Source organism: Taudactylus pleione, unplaced genomic scaffold, assembly GCF_031769625.1.
Source record: "Taudactylus pleione unplaced genomic scaffold, aTauple2 ptg000201l, whole genome shotgun sequence".
Classification (NCBI taxonomy): Eukaryota; Metazoa; Chordata; class Amphibia; order Anura; family Myobatrachidae; genus Taudactylus; species Taudactylus pleione.
The window spans coordinates 52,299,295-52,316,199 of record NW_028284603.1 but is presented as its reverse complement, the minus strand read 5'-3'; the positions used below and the strand labels follow the sequence as shown (position 1 = coordinate 52,316,199).

General features: G+C 45.4%; 1 protein-coding gene across 1 annotated transcript in view; it reads right to left on the bottom strand.

The window, feature by feature from the left end:
• ANAPC1 (anaphase promoting complex subunit 1) overlaps positions 1-16,905 on the bottom strand; it is a 149,355-nt gene that overhangs the window by 78,951 nt on the left and 53,499 nt on the right. Inside the window, exons 21-29 of the mRNA XM_088477380.1 lie at positions 10,557-10,705; positions 8,479-8,557; positions 8,360-8,393; positions 7,136-7,206; positions 4,921-5,099; positions 2,317-2,543; positions 1,965-2,083; positions 1,598-1,869; positions 826-1,060 (exon numbers count right to left, since the gene is read on the bottom strand). Of these exons, the coding sequence (XP_088333506.1) occupies positions 826-1,060; positions 1,598-1,869; positions 1,965-2,083; positions 2,317-2,543; positions 4,921-5,099; positions 7,136-7,206; positions 8,360-8,393; positions 8,479-8,557; positions 10,557-10,705 (1,365 nt within the window). The remainder of the gene's footprint in view (positions 1-825; positions 1,061-1,597; positions 1,870-1,964; positions 2,084-2,316; positions 2,544-4,920; positions 5,100-7,135; positions 7,207-8,359; positions 8,394-8,478; positions 8,558-10,556; positions 10,706-16,905) is intronic.

Below are 16,905 nucleotides of genomic sequence, written 5' to 3'. Positions count from 1 at the left end.
AAATACATGTGCAGACAATGCAGAATGATCAGTGGCACATTTCTGCCCCAGAGTGGTCGCTTAGGCAAACCTTGGAATAACTGTTCATAAGATGCAAATCCCATGAGAACATTCTATGCTCCTGCTACTGAATACTTTTGTAGGGTTATTTTCTCAATGCAGAAGACTCTGTAAAATGTACTCTCTTTAATTTGTGCCCATCACTATCAGTGCTCATGGTATATTAATGTTTGTCTTACATTTTCCCTTTTGTTCTTTAATTGTATTTGTGAAATAAGGCAGTTCAGATCATCATGTAAAAAGAGAACAGCAGCATGTAAAGTGAATATTACAAGTAGAAAATAAATATTTGCGATTAATTAAATGGTATCCGGTCTTTAGAGCTACAGTAAAAAGGTTAGACAATGTTTAAGTAAACACCACAAATTAGACACGCAATAGGTCGCCAGGTACAAATGGTCGACAGGGTTAATATGTCGACACACTAGAGGTTGACACTTTTTTGGGGGGAGTTAGGCACGTACCCCAACGATTAGGCACTTACCCGATGGTTAGGCACTTACCCCGACGGTTAGGGTTAGGCACCAGGAGGGAGGGTTAGGGTGAAGATTAAGGCTAGAAAAACAAAACATGTGTCGACCTTTTGAGCCTGTCGACCTTCTTACCTGTCGATCTTGTGTCCCTGTCGACCTATTGCCTGTCTAACTTACAGTATGGTGTCTACCTAAACATTGCCTACCTTTTACTGTAGACCTTATGATCTACACCCAAATTAAATACACAGTACATAAGATTTTGCCATGTACTGTGCAGGTCATGTTTTACCTATTTCAGCGAGCAGCACTTCTGCAATATGTCTGTGTGCGGTTCCCTGGTAAACCAGGCCGATGCCAATCACAGCTGCCACCTGCACATTATGTGGCACATCCAGTTCAGTTGATGTTGGAGGTAAAAGAGCTGGTATGTGAATGCTGAGCAGTCGTGTAATTGAAATGTCCATTGTACCAAGTTTTGCAGCTGAAACCCCCAGCAGCAGGCCAATGCTGGTCATCTCATGACCCTGTTGGGAGAGGAGGAAAAATAAAAGCAAATAGCCAACAGCAGTTAAATATTTGTCTACAATTATAACCTATATAGCCCACATTTGTATTAAACAAATAGACCATACAAACTATATGATAAGTATATAATTTTTCTAATACAATCATACAAAGGGAAACTCCATAAGTAAACACCTACATTTTACTAACCTCAAAAACAAAACTTATACCTACAGTTTTTCTAAAGAACCTGTAAACAAGACATAATACTGAGTTTGTAGTCAAATTACAACTCTCAAAACAATGTGGGCAATTAACACCCAGTCATGATCTTGTGGCTAAATATAGTATATGAATAATATACATTTATGTTACCAACTAAAAAGTTTTCTAATTCAAAATTATGCCTATTTTGGAAATCGTTTTGAAAGTATTGCATTAGCTGATTTTAATTCAAGTTCCAGCTGGCAACCCTAATACAAGATAAACAGTCCTAAAACTTTAAATTATTCAGTATTATTGACAATTTATGTTTCACGTAATTAAAAGACCCTCACCTTGGTTAAGTAGTCATGAATGTTCAACGTCGCCAGTTTGGTGAGATGCCCATTTAGGCCCAAAGCCATAAGAAAGCCAGCATACTCATTAGCCAATTCTGCGTTTTTTGGTTTGTTATAAACAATCCAGGCAGAGTCTATTTGGGAAGCAGGGGCTATTTTAAGGCCCGCGGCCACTCCATTGTGGAAGCTGGCCCAACAAGCCATGTTCGGTGGCACATCAATATTCCCACTATTGAGATCCACTGTTGTATTTCTAGGCGGAGCTCGTCCTACTCGTGAACAGGAAAAGTTTTGGATCAATCTCTATAGAGTAGACAAGCAACACACACACAAACACTCACATACACACAGGGAACTGACCCACCTGTGAGGTTCAGTTTCGGGATGGGAAGTGGTTCTGTGGGAACTGGGTGATGGGAAAACAAGGTGAACATTCCCCGGCCCAGAGGCAAAGCCATGGTCCTCTGACACAGCTGTAATAGCCTACAAAATATAAAATACTATGGAAGAGAACTACACGCAAGTGACAACTAGTTTTGCAATCTTAATTACACCCATCCCTTTCCTACAGATCTCAATAGAAGAAAGCTATTGGCTACATCAGGGGTAGAGTAAAAGGTGGGTTACATTGCCAGGTAAAGAAACTTTTTTCCATAATGGATTTTTTTTTCTTTACAAAATGTACACCATGTCATAGAGCACTCAGGGTACCTTACCTGTTCTCTTTCTCTTCTATGTACTCATGGTCGCTCACTTCAGGCATTTGAACAACATTTACACGTATAGGATGTGAACTTTGAAGAAGCCTCCGCACTTCCTGCACTCGTAAGTCTTCGCTCCAAATCAATGACATCACTTCCTGATTTAAGTCATTCATCCCATCATCCTCCTCCTCAGGCTCCCCTGCAGGGGAAACCTCTGCAGATGGTACCTGAGCTGTAGACTGATAAAAACAAAGATGAAACAACATGTGGGAAAATGATGCCCACTTAACATGGCATTTAGGCCAATTTCTCATTAGTGTACTGTAGCGTTATGTTCGCGAGTTATTCCTTGGTAAAGCCATAAAACCACACTTAAGAAACGGATTCAGATTAATGACAATATTTATCTGCTTCTCTAATGGCTAGCCACAACCACATTCTAACATTTATATAAGTACACATAATACAAAGGGGTTGGTCCTGCGCACTGAGCTCTGTGATCGCGGCAAGCTGCTGACAACCAATAGGAAGCCTTGCCTATTTAGTAGAAATATGCAAATTAGAAACGGTTTAGCGCTCAACCTGTGGTTTATGGTGATGTTATGTGTGGCAATGATTGCCTGAATATGGAAGTGGCTACCTTATTAGCTAATTATAATGAAAGCCCAATAGTATGATAAGTAAAAGTGATTTTATATAAAGTCACAAAAATAGTAAGGGACATGTATCATATACTTCCCCCATGTAGATAAATGCTATTACAATACAGATACTGTATAATCATCTAGTATAATCAACTTGGTATATGGTGCCCCCCGCATGTGGGCAAGGTCTATATAATGAAGTCTGAGTTTGTAATGATCGATAATCTTGGCTATTCGTTATTGATAGTCCAAGTGGTGGGTAAAGTTTATGATATTACTGTAGGTAGACTGTGGCGTCCCGCTAGACTTTCAGAGGTTAGAAAGATGGTAATCGGTGATCGTTGGTCGTTGCCCGGGATGGTCTTCTTAGGAACGGGGCTGGGGTACTGGGGCAGTAAAGAGGGCCTCCTGGCTGGACTTCCTTACCCTCGGATGTGGAAACAGAGACGCTGCCATTTCCCACCAGCTCAGCATGCCTGGGTCATTGTGTAGGACAACACACCCAGGTAGCCCAGGCAAGGAGATATATTGTAGTCTCTGATGACCCATATTAGACTTCACCAAAATATTGAATAAAAGACACATAATAAAAATAAATCCCTGTTTCTGTCCCTATAGCTCCCACAAACACCTTGATTAGATGTAAACATATTCTCTTTATTTATTTGGGAGTACTAGACAAATGCATTTCAATGTAATGTTATTAAATTCCTGCAATAACATGTAGAAAATATTAATATTCTATATATATTTTGTGACTTTTCTCTGTTTTCTCTAACTAACCCCCCCTCCCCAAAATAAATAAATTTTATATATCTATATATATCTATATATATATATATATATATATATATATATATACACACACACATATATATATATATATATATATATATATATATATATATATATACATATACACACACATATATATACATACACTTTTTTTTTTTTTTCATTATCTTACCAAAAGAACCCCATATATTTCTGGAATAAAAAAAAACATAAAACTTTGGATGGAGATTTAAAGTGCGCAAGCTCCTGCTCTGCACAGCTCTATACCACTGTATTCCAGTGTCACAAACGGATGAGAGAGGTTAAAAAGCGACTACCATAAAAATGAAAGACCTACAGTTTGAAGTGGTTAGTATACATGCAGGTATAGCAGCATTAGCTATTAGTTTAGGAGAGTGTAAGAGAGCCTGATATAGAGATAGACGCAGTGCTGATGGTTACGCAGTTTGAGCGATCGGTAATCTGCGCATGTGTCTGAACCATACTGCATGTGCCAAGTTTAAGATTCATTGCCGCTCTCAGAGAGGATTTATTCGCAAAGTGATTGACAGGCAGAGATCGTTTGTGACCAGCAATGAGGAGGTGGTGACTTAAGTGTCACGACTGTTTTCGGGGTTTGTCCCTGCCTGCGACTGCGATCCTGCACGCAGTGAAAATTGTTCCCGTGGTCATTCTGCGCGACCATAGACTGATCTGAGCATGAGCTGCATCTTTCTACGCAGTCGCTTGGATTTGCTAAACCGTGGGTGGGAGTCTCAATAGAAAACGCGGTGACTGCGACATTTGCATATTTTCGCATAGCCACTGCGTACAAATTCACAGCTGTGGCAGCATTAGTGTACATCTCCCAATCAGGCCCAGAGATAACAGAAAATTAACTCGCTACTAGTCACGCTTGCTGACTATTCTCACACAAAGTGACTTATGTTCCGTGACGTTCACCAGTACATCCGTAAGTATGTGAAGCCTGATAAGGTAGCAATATTTAAAGTCATATAATTGATCAGTCAGAAAAACTACATCAGGTTCATGAAAACAGCTTTACAAAACGTGACATTAAAGTAGTATTGCATTTTAAGTAAGCGACAAAATTAATAAATCACTTTAGTATAGGGTGTCTAGTTTTCCCACTGGTTAACGCTGTCACAGGGTCATTCATTAAATGGCTGCCACTCACAGATTTTACTTGGGGAAGGTTTCCCTCACAGGCTTGTTTGGACAGGTCTTGACGCCCTATAAGGCGGCATACGGGCTCCGGCCAATCAGAAGCAGGCTGTTGTCGGCACTGATAGATGGCGTGTCTAATAGGAAGAGCAACGCCAAAGGGCAGAGACTCCAAATCCCGAAGAGAAAACCCTTAAAAAAATTGATAATAAGATATATTAAAATATAGTTGAGAGAATATAATAGTGTAATGGGACAATACACACAGTTGATTTTAAGAAATTGATACAAAATTTGAAGGCGACCCCTATAAATTTACCACAGGTAACAGTAATTTGGTAATTAGCATTTCCAGCCAATAGTGACTAGTATGATAATGGCTCCACCGGGAGGGGCTTTGGCTCTCAGCTGCTCTCCACCATGTCTGCACACTAGTAAGCAGCACTGATGTGGTGTGGGGGCGGTGTTGAGAAATCTGAATGCTTCCAAAAGGGATTATGCTCTTAACACCTCCACTTCTATCAACCTCACAAGCCAAGCACTTTGGAAAAACTGAAGAACGTGCTCAGCCAAATGATATAATACGAGTAAAACTTTAGAGCCAGTCACACACCAGCCATTCTTACAGATGTACTGTAGCCTGTAGGTGGCCAAAGCCAGCAATTTTGGGACTAAGTAGTAATATTTGGCCCATCGCCTGCTAAAAACAATGTCCTTCCTAATCACAGATTTCAAAAAATTCGTAGTTACAGGACAGATTTCCAGTTAGAAAAAAAAATTCATCCAAAGTTAAAATTCAGCATTATGGAGTCTGTATATTTATAAACCATTTCACTAACCTTCACATTAAACGCAAATGGGAAGTTCACGAAACAGGACTATGTTGAAGGCTATGCTCTGCACCAGCTATTTTATAACTGGCTGGTCTCAAACCCATGACTTTTCCCCTAGAGCAGGCCTGGCCAACCTGTGACTCTCCAGCTGTTGTGAAACTACAAGTCCCAGCATACCCTTCCAATCTATCAGCTAGTAAAGCATGCTGGGACTAGTAGTTTCACAACAGCTGGAGAGCCACAGGTTAGTCAGGCCTGCCCTAGAGTCTAAGATAGGGCTGTGCAATAGGCTGCCCCGCAGATGTTGTATAACTACACATCCCAGCATGCCCTGCCACAGTTTTGCTATCTGGCCATGCTAAAGCGGTTGACAAGGCATGCTGGGATTTGTAGATCAACAACAGCTGGAGGGCCGCATATTGCCCACCCTTGGTCTAAGAGCTTCTTCATTAAGTATAGGATTTGCCCAGGTGCTCTGTTGGCTTATCTGGCTGCTAATAGCAGTGGAAGATTAATGCTTGGCATACACTATACAATTATATCTGGTTGGTTGCAATGAAAATCTGGTAATGTATGGGAGCAAATGACATACATCATTTGATCACAAACCTGGAAAACAGACAAAAATGGTTGTTCAGACAAATTTGTTAAAACACACAAATTTAACCAATTTGAACAATTGTTTTCCAGTGTGTAAGACCATATGATCGTCTGTCATTTGCTCCCATACATTACCAGATTTTCATTCCAACCAGCCAGATTGGACAGATATCTGACAGATAATTGTATAGTGTATGCCCAGCATTAGGCACATGGTAAATCATTAACTTTGCCACAACACATATTGAGAGATTATAATCAAGCATTACATTTTAAACACATTAGATTTGAGGAGCACTACTTGTCGAACAAAACATTCTGTCATTCAACACAAAAATGTTAATTGGCTCTACTGACTATCACTTGTATGTTATGGAATCATGTCTACATCAACCATAACGACAGTTATGATGTGGTTAAAATTTCAACAACTGAAAAATATCAATATTGACAAAATGTTGACATATGACAAGTCAAACAGTCAAAATGATAAGGTCACTGTTAGGCTGCATACACACCTATAGTTATATCTGTCCAATCTGTCTGGTGGGAAGGAAAATCTGGTTCATTTTCCAGTGTTTGGGAGCAAATTTCTATTGTTATTTGCTCCCACACATTACCAGATTTTTCTTCCCACCAGACAGATTGGACAGATATATCTTTAGGTGTGTACACAGCCTTAGGCGAACATTAAAAATACATTATCGACATTGTGATCATGTCAACATTTCATCAGTGTCAACATGGTGAATGTCGACATCATATACAGAACCCAACTTGTACAACATTGCTCACCTATGTCCGTCATCCACACCACCAGCTTTTCAGACAGGCCTGACACAGAAGGACTGGGCTTTAAGCTATACCTGCAATGACAAGCAAAACACAGGTCAGTGACGAAGGGCCTGATTTGCAACGGAACGACACAATGGGCGGCGGGTACACATTACATGATCTGGTGCCTGACCGCCCGATATGTCGCCACAAGCCGCATCTCACCGCATGGGGTCGGCAGTCGCATTGTCAGATTGAGTTGCATCTAGGGCCGACATAACGACATTCCCACAAACGTAGCGTGTCAGCCCCATTTTCTGGGAGTGGCAAGACCAGAGGCTGCCTCCACGGACGCAGATTCCTGACCTCACGAGCCAGCCAGTCTGCGTAAGCTAAGGCTTGCTCAGCTGGCTGTGTCGGATCGGCTAAAATATGGTCTAATGCATACCCAGCTTTAGTGTGTATTTACGGGAGGAACCTGGAGGGGGGAGGAGGCTTAGTTCCAGCCATAGGGTTGCACAGAAGATATATGGAGCCCGATTCAGAGATTTTAGCAAAGCCGAAATTTACGCAGATCGTGCGATTGTCTTCTATTGCGCATGTGTGAAAGCCGCACTGGCATGCACAGCGATTGCAACCACAAAGTGAGTGACAGGTAGTCAGTGTATGAGAGTGGTAAGGGGGGGGAAATAGAAAAATTCAGACGTGCCAAACAGTTTAGACTCCGTTTCATGAGCGTGCATAAATTAGCCATTGAAATCTACTTTACAGCATGAGAGCTTTCAGCGTGTCAGGGGAGATGCAGTTTTTGCGGCTAGTCAGACTTTTCGCAAATACAGCATGACTGCCCGATGTACGTCGATGGTACCGATGTTTATGCTGTTGTACATCATCGGACGGATATGGGAAGGCAGCAGTACACGTCCCTGTGCTTGGATATGCTTTGGAAGGCAACAGCATACATTAGAAAATGCGATCCGTGAGAGAATGTAGTTGTGATTGCATTAACGTAAATCTCGGCATCAGGCCCATGGCGTGAACGATGGTGCTTCTTTGTGCGCAAGCGTTGGATTAGAGAAGTAGCCAGTGGGTATATCTGTACACATTTCATCGGCTGTGGCATTAGCATACATTTGCAGTAGTGCTGCGTACAAAGACCCATCGGCAAATTAAAGATAGTCGCCAAAATGAATCAGGCCCAAAGTCTCAGAAATCCTCTAGCTAAGGTAAGGTCTAAGTTCCCACCTTCTGTCATCTTCCTGCTGCTGTTTTCTTTGCCCTAAAAACAAAAAAATGTGCACCATTAAAATCTGGCAATATATGTGATAACCGCTGGTGTAAGTGATTGTTAATGCACCATTTACCTGCTGTTATTTTGGACAGGTACTTTGAGGTCTTGTTTAAGACTGCGTTCTCATCTCCAAGTATGTACAAGGCAAAACTCTACAACAAAGTTAAAAAAAAAAAATTTATATATAAGATGCATTATATCTCAAGTCTTATAAGACCACGAGGAACAGAAAGCTTATTGCATGGCTCACACATACATAGCATCTTCCAATGTCCATAAAATTGTCAAAAATAAAAAATACAGTACTGTGCAAAAGGTAGGTGTGGAAAAAATGCTGCAAAGTAAGAATGCTTTCAAAAACAGAAATGTTAATAGTTTAATTTTATCAACAAAATGCAAAGTGAATGAATACCGTTCAAAGGGTGGTCACACCAAATATTGATTTGATATATATTTCTCTTCTGTTCAATTAACTGCGGTAAATTACCTTGCCCGGAGCTATCCAATTAGCCCCGATGCCTGCACTTATCGGGGATTTGGTTTCGCCTTCCTCGGGCAGGCGAAACCAAATCCCTGATAAGAAGCAGTAAAAAACGGGATTTAATTGGATAGCACGAAAAAAAAAGTGACGAAAAAGACCCCAACACTAATGACAAAAACCTGTTTTTTTGCGCCCGAAATTTTTTTGTAGCTAATTGGATACCCCCTTTGCCTTCAAAACAGCATCAATTCTTTTAGGTACACTTGCACAGTTTTTGAAGTAACTCGACAGGGTGATAATAGGACCTTATTAGAATAGCAACGTTAATGTATTCACATTTTTTTGTCACTTTATAAGGAGTAGGGTTGGGGACATGGGGGAAAAAAAAAAAAAAAGAGAGTTAAAACCACAACGCCATACCATCTGGGATCCCATGATTTTTCCCATAGTTACTTTCACACAATTCGAGAATCCCCAGAACGTTACCACGAAACTGACACTGCTGCATAGATATTGGAAATGTATACTTTACAATCTGATGAAACAGCCTTGCCAATGATAAAAAGTTGCTCAGTTCATTTTTCCTATTAATTGCAATGTACAAGTAGTATGCTGAAGGGTCCTGTCTTTATGATGAATTAAGGTCTGGGCAATATTTATTCTATCTTGCATTCATGCGTTATTGTTGTACACTCAAAATGTTTATTTCTCAGATGAATAATACATATTAAATTAAGTGGTCTATTTTACCTTTTTTTAATTGCTATTGTTTTATAAGAAAGAAGATCTCACACCAAATATTTGCCAATTATGTTACAGGAGGCTGTCAGTGAGAGCCTAAATCCAGCGTAGTAAGAGCAGTACCATGCCAAAATGTACAGGACCTATAGCACATCCTGTTACACCAGGGACAAGCACAGCATAACATAGAATTATAGCGGGCATAAGGGGTCAAAACATTTTTAATTAGGAGAACAATGAGCAACGTCATAGTTTAGGGGATTCTTTTATTGTAAAAGGCTCAACAAGACAAGACTGAGGTTCTAGTGGAAGGGGAGGGATTATATAGGGGGTGGGAGCCAGTCATAATTAGTGAGTGCCCGACTCCACACCTCACTATGCATAACCCAGCAATAATGGCATCCCCCAGATGGATGAAAAAGGAAAAACATTAGTAACTATGCAGCAGAGTTAATACACACACTACTGATGAAGACCCAAAACATTTAGCAATGACTTGGGTTATTTGTACAGGACCGCTATGGTCCCAGTCATTTAAAACCAATTATTCTGATAACAGTTGGAGAGTTAACTTTTAATGTTTCAAAGACTTGATGGATGGAAAATCTACTCTAGGAGACATCCCTGTATATTTCACACCCAACAGCATTACACTGACGGAGAAGTGAGGCCAGGTATGTCTGCACAAAGTGCCTGTACTGAAATCATAATCGTCTGAAGTATTTTTACTGCTTTAGGATGTATTTTCCAATAGAGTGCATTTAAAAAATATTCTCAATGCATCAGTTGTATTTATAAAATAAATAAAAATACTCAGACTTTGTGGAGTAATGAGTGCGTCCACATTTAAGGATGGTTCCTTATAAACCACAAACTTTGTTGGTGTAGAAGTTTAATACCATGGACAAATAAGAAACACAATGTATTACCAGAACTACCAGCTTGCTTCTCTCACAGATCCTGGGAAGGTACGGATAAGCAGCCATTTTGTCTCCTTTCAGACATGAGCTCAACCAGTGGTAGATACTTGGTGGTTCAGCAGTAAAAAACGAGGGATAACTCATGAAACCAATCTGGGCTGCATGAGAAGTGTGATAGAAGAAGAAAAAAACAGTTTTACAGAGAAAAACTGGATAACTGCAACAATGTATAAAATTATGGTTCATATCAAAGCAACCACAACAAAAATGTTCCCGGTTAATAAGTACTTATGTTTAAAAACGACATTAAGGTAGATTAATTTGCTGGAAGACCTCTATTTCTATGGATTCAATATAAAGTTCACACTAAAAGTCACTAATTTGCGCTAAAAGAAAAAAAAGGAAATCCCATAAAGAGCTCTGGTGAGCTATAAGTAACATGAGCTAAAATTGGTTACTAGCGTCACAATATATGTTACATATAGGAAACATAACAGACAAGATGATCATTCAGAAAAGTAAATACCCAAGTAGGAGTACAGATTACCCAATTTAATGTCAAACTTAATAGATCTTTATACAATCTACAAACAATCCAATGGTTTTAATAAAAAAAAAAAAACAGGAGATAGGGTAAGAACTTACCTTTGTTATCTCTGTTTCTACGAAGTCCATAGGGTCCACAGGGTTGACCTTGGGGTATAGCTGGATCTGGATCCACGGGCACCACGCAGTTAAAGCTTTGCTGCTCCCAGGATGCACTTGGGTCCGTCCTCCTCTATACCCCGCCCCCGAGCCACAGCACCTCAGTTGGTAAGCAGCTAAGGCCGGAGGAGGAGACTAAACAGAGAGAAGGAAGACTGGAACACACAAGAAACCATACTCACAGAAATGGGAGACGGAAAACCGGTGACCAGCCACACAGCCCATATAAAGCCAGGTGCGTCAGGGCGGGCGCCCTGTGGACCCTATGGACTTCGTAGAAACAGAGATAACAAAGGTAAGTTCTTACCCTATCTCCTGTTTTCTACTTCAGGGTCCATAGGGGGTCCACAGGGTTGACCTTGGGGATTTCCCAAAGCAGTTCAACTAAGGGCGGGGACGCTCCTGTGCTGAAAGGAGTACCCGGCGCCCGAAGGATGCATCCTGAGAGGCGAAGGTGTCAAACGCATAGAACCTCAAAAACGTTTGAATGGAAGACCAAGTGGCCGCCTTACACAGCTGAACAGCGGAGGCGCCACGTCTAGCAGCCCAAGAGGGACCCACAGAACGAGTGGAATGAGCCTTAACAGAGGCTGGCACAGGTAAACCCTCCTGTGCATAAGCCTCACAAATAACTGAACAAAGCCAACGGGCTAACGTTTGCTTGTTGGCAGGCCAACCCCTCTTGTGAAAACCGAAGAGGACAAACAACGAATCCGACTTCCTAACCGAAGCAGTCCGGTCCACATAGATTCTAAGTGCCCGGACTACATCCAAGGAAGCCTCACCAGCTGAAAGATCAGGTGACTGAAAAGCTGGCACGACAAGCTCCTGATTAATGTAGAACTTGGAGACCACTTTGGGCAAAAATTCAGGACGAGTGCGGAGCACCGCTCTGTCCTGATGAAAAATCAGAAAAGGGGGGCGACAGGAAAGCGCCCCCAACTCTGACACCCTCCTGGCAGAAGCAATTGCTAGGAGAAAAACGGTCTTGAACGTCAGCCACTTGAGGTCCACCACCTCAAGAGGCTCGAAAGGAGGACCCTGCAAGACCCGTAGCACCACCGCCAAGTCCCAAGGAGCCACAGGAGGCACGAAGGGAGGCTGTATCCTGAGAACACCCTGGAAAAAGGTGTGAACATCCGGTAGTGTAGCAATCCGTCACTGAAACCACACGGACAAAGCAGACACATGAACCTTCAGAGAGGCCAGGCGTAAGCCGAGGTCCAAACCTGATTGAAGGAACTCCAAGATTCTGGAAACCCGGAACACCTGAGGATCATAGTTTCTGGATTCACACCACTGAAAGTAAGTGCGCCACACCCTGTGGTAAATCCGTGCGGAGGCAGGCTTGCGTGCCCTAAGCATGGTACCAATGACCGAACTGGAGAAACCCCTAGACCTCAAGACGGCTGTCTCAAGAGCCACGCCGTCAAAGACAGCCGACCCAGATCCGGGTAAAGGCAGGGCCCTTGAGACAACAGGTCCCGACGCGGAGGAAGAAGGTACGGAGCGTCGATGGAGAGACACCTCAGATCGGAGTACCAAGGACGTCTGGGCCACGCCGGAGCAACCAGCACGAGCGTGCCGCCGTCCTGCTTGAATTTCCGCAGAACCCGAGGAAGTAAGGATATCGGAGGAAACAGATACGCCAGGTGAAACGTCCATTTCACCGACAGCGCGTCTACCAGACTGGCGCCTGCGTCTCTTGTCCTTGACCCGTAAACGGGCAACTTGTGATTGTGACGGGAGGCCATCAAGTCCAGCTCCGGCAGCCCCCACCTGTCCACGAGTAGCTGAAACACCTCTGGGTGAAGCGACCATTCCTCGGGATGCACGTCGTGACGGCTGAGGATGTCCGCCTTCCAATTGAGGACTCCGGGAATGAAGACTGCCGAGATCGCTGGAATGTGACACTCCGCCCAAGCAAGGATGCGAGACACCTCCGACATCGCTGCCCGACTGAGAGTTCCTCCTTGGTGGTTGATATACGCCACCGTGATGGCGTTGTCGGACTGCACCTGAATCGCCCTTCCGTGAAGAGCGGGACCGGACGACTGCAGGGCCCGATAAACTGCCCGCAGTTCCAGAATGTTGATGGGAAGAAGAGCTTCTTCCGCAGACCAACGACCCTGAAGTGACAACGAGCCGGTCACTGCCCCCCAACCCCAAAGACTGGCATCCGTCATGAGCAGGACCCAGTCCGGGATCCAAAAGGGGCGCCCCTCGACCAGATGAGCTGTCTGAAGCCACCAAGCCAAAGACTGCCGAATCTCCGGGGACAACACCAGCAACTGAAAGCGGATCCGGTGAGGTAACCCGTTCCATTCCGATAGAATCAGCCCCTGCAGGGGCCGGGAATGGAACTGGGCAAATTCCACCATGTCGAATGTTGACACCATGGAGCCCAACACCCTCATAGCCGAATGGACCGACAGGCGGCAACTGCTCAGGCAACTGTGTATCCTCAGCTGCAGGGAGGAGACCTTCTCCGGGGTCAGGAAGATCCTTTGCTGACGAGAATCCAGCAGGGCTCCCAAATGAACCATCCGCTGAGATGGAATCAGGGAGGACTTTTTCCAATTTATCAGCCACCCGTGCGCTTGCAGGCAAGCGACCGTCAAGTGGAGATGTTGAAGCAGTACCTCCGGGGAGCTCGCCAGCAACAGGAGGTCGTCCAGATATGGTAGTAGCCGTACATTCTGGTTCCGAAGATGTGCGGCCATGACCGCCATTATCTTCGTGAACACCCTCGGTGCCGTGGAGAGACCAAAGGGTAGCGCCCGGAACTGGTAATGGTGTTGAAGGATAGCGAACCTCAGATACCGTTGGTGCGAAGGTGCTATCGGAACATGGAGGTAGGCGTCCTGGATATCCAGGGACACCATGTAATCCCCCGGTTCCATCGCCAGAATGATGGAACATAACGTTTCCATCCTGAACTTGGGAACTCTGAGGAATTTGTTCAGAGACTTCAAGTTGAGGATAGGGCGATGAGAACCATTGGGTTTCCGCACCAGAAACAGAGAATAGTACCCCGTCCCTCGTTGTAATTGAGGAACGGGAACAATGACCCCTGCTGTCAGCAAGGACTCTATAGCTTCCTGAATCTGTAAAGACTTGGTCGTATCCTGAGAAGGACTCGTGCAGAAAAACTGGTGGGGCGGTCTATGCCGAAGAGACAGGGCGTACCCCTGGGAGACCACTTCTCGAACCCAGGCATCCGTGGTGGTATTGTGCCAGCACTGGGCAAATAGAAGAAGTCGGTCTCCCACTCTGGGGTCCCCCAGAGGGAGGCCCATCCCATCAGGCAGAAGGTTTATCTTCCTGCTTGGAAGAAGGGCGCCTGGCACTCCAGGCCTGCTTCTTGGGCTTAGAAGCGGCCTTGTTCGTCGACTGCCTCGGGAAGGACTGATCTTTGGCCTTGCCCTGAACCCGAAAGGACCGAAAAGCAGAGCTCCGTACCTTGGTAGGAGCAGAAGCCGAAGGAAGGCTGATTTAGACTTAGCCAGAGTGTCCACAATTTTGTTCAAGTCTGGACCAAAAAGCAACTCCCCATTAAAAGGTAAGGCCTCCAGCCCCTTTTTGGAGTCAGCGTCAGCTCTCCAAGACCTCAGCCACAAGGACCGACGCGCCGACACAGCTGCAGCCGACACCCGAGAGGTTAGCAGGCTTGCATCTAACGATGCTTCCCCAATGTAGGAAGCCACATCCCTCATTTGACCTATCAACGCTCTCTGGATCTCCGGAGCATCTTCCGGAAAGGTATCCTCCAAAGCATTGGCCCAGCTCTCGATGGCCTTAGCCACCCAAGAGATGGCCATGGACGGACGGGCCACCGCCCCCGAGAGAGAGTAGATAGACTTCAAACAAGTCTCCACCTTCCTGTCCGTGGGATCTTTCAGGGAGGAGATCGACGGCAAAGGCAGCGTAGCGCTTTTAATTAAGCGGGTAACGTGGAAATCCACCGCTGGAGGAGTTTTCCACTTCCTGCAATGAGCCTCCGGAAACGGATAGTTCGAAGCCAACCACTTCTGCGGTTGGAACCTCTTGCTGGGCAACTGCCAGGCCCCTGCCATATGATCCGTCAATTGATCGGACAGGGGAAAAACCGTCGAAGCTACCTTGGACTTTTTAAAATTTGGGTATTTTGACCTGGGGGCGGGCACATCCTCCTCAATGTGAAGGATGGCCCGCACCGCCCTAACCAATGCCGGCACATTAATGGAAGACTTAGCCTCCACCTCCTGGGCCCCGGCATCTGAGTCAGAGTCTTCATGGATCTCCCAGTCATCCGAAGACACGTCCGTGTCCGTGAACTGAGCCGCCAGTGAAGCCGGAACGGAACGCTTGGACGCCCGTGGGGGCAAATCACTGTGCAACATATTTTGAAAAGCAGATGACGAAGCCGCCAGACTCTGAACAGAGCTGGAGAGGACGTCCACCCAAGGCGGGGGTACTGCCTGAGGATACCCCTGAAAAGGTACCATCGACTGCTGCGGCACCGCAGGGGATTGCACGTATACCGGCAAACCCGCATAAGGGCTCACAGTCTGAGACCCGGGAGGAGACTGCACCAGACGAGTCACACCCGGGAACGGGGGATGGTAGGCTGGGGCAACGCCCTAGAAGGTGCCGCAGTCGGGACCGCAAGTCGGTCCGCGATTGACGCCAGCACTTGCGTAAACATCGCCCACGGAGGATCCTGCGCCACCGGGGGTTTAGAGGGTCCAGGTACCAACTCCACACAGACCGTCCTGAGACAAATCTGCCCCGTCAACCCCTGCCGAACAGCGTCGGCAGGAAAACAACACAGGAGCCTCGGAGCGCTCATTCCCCTCATCAGACATGAGACAAACTTTTTTGCAATAAAAGTGTCTCACCGAAACGAGGTAAGGCGTATAACACCCACGCACTCCCAAGTATGCAACCCAAACAGCCCACAATATGGTACTGAGGAGCACACCGCAGTATGTGACGGACCTCACAAATACGTAGATTTATATAAGTGAGGTTACACAGAAAGAACACCCCTCCCCCACGCACCAGCGGGCCGTAGGAGAAGGAAAGGGATAGGTAAAAAGCTGACAGTAAGTAGAAAAAAAAGCACAGACAGCAGCACTAGCAAAAGTCACATACCATGCAGAGAAGTATTACTCACTGCACCTTCCGCTACAATCAACCTCCCAGTTTCAGTGTCTGGGAGGGCTATAGCGCTGCGAACACCGTCCTGATCAGGGGAGAGGTACGCAGGGGGACTGGTCCACTGTAAGCCTGCCTGGGAGCTCTGCGATGCTGCCTGAAGATGGCCGCCGGAGAGCACTGAGGAGGAGTGGCCAGGAGATAACAGCCCAGCGACGCCAGCACACGAGAGAAGGCGCGCTGGCCTGAGGGGAGGAGCACTGAAGCAGGGAAGGCTGCCTCCCCTGCTAGTATGAAACCCCCAGGGAAGCCGGTTCCCCTCCGGTCTTACACCCTGGAGGTCAGCAGACACGCGGGGTATTCCACATCGTGGGGGAGCCCGCCGCCGCTACTAGCGCCGCCGGTCTGTCCCCAGAGACCGGCGGCTACAAGACTGCATTATCCACGCACGCAGCGCTGACAGCGCTGCACGCGGCTTACCTGGCCCCTTCAGTCCGGCAGCAGTCCTTGGGAG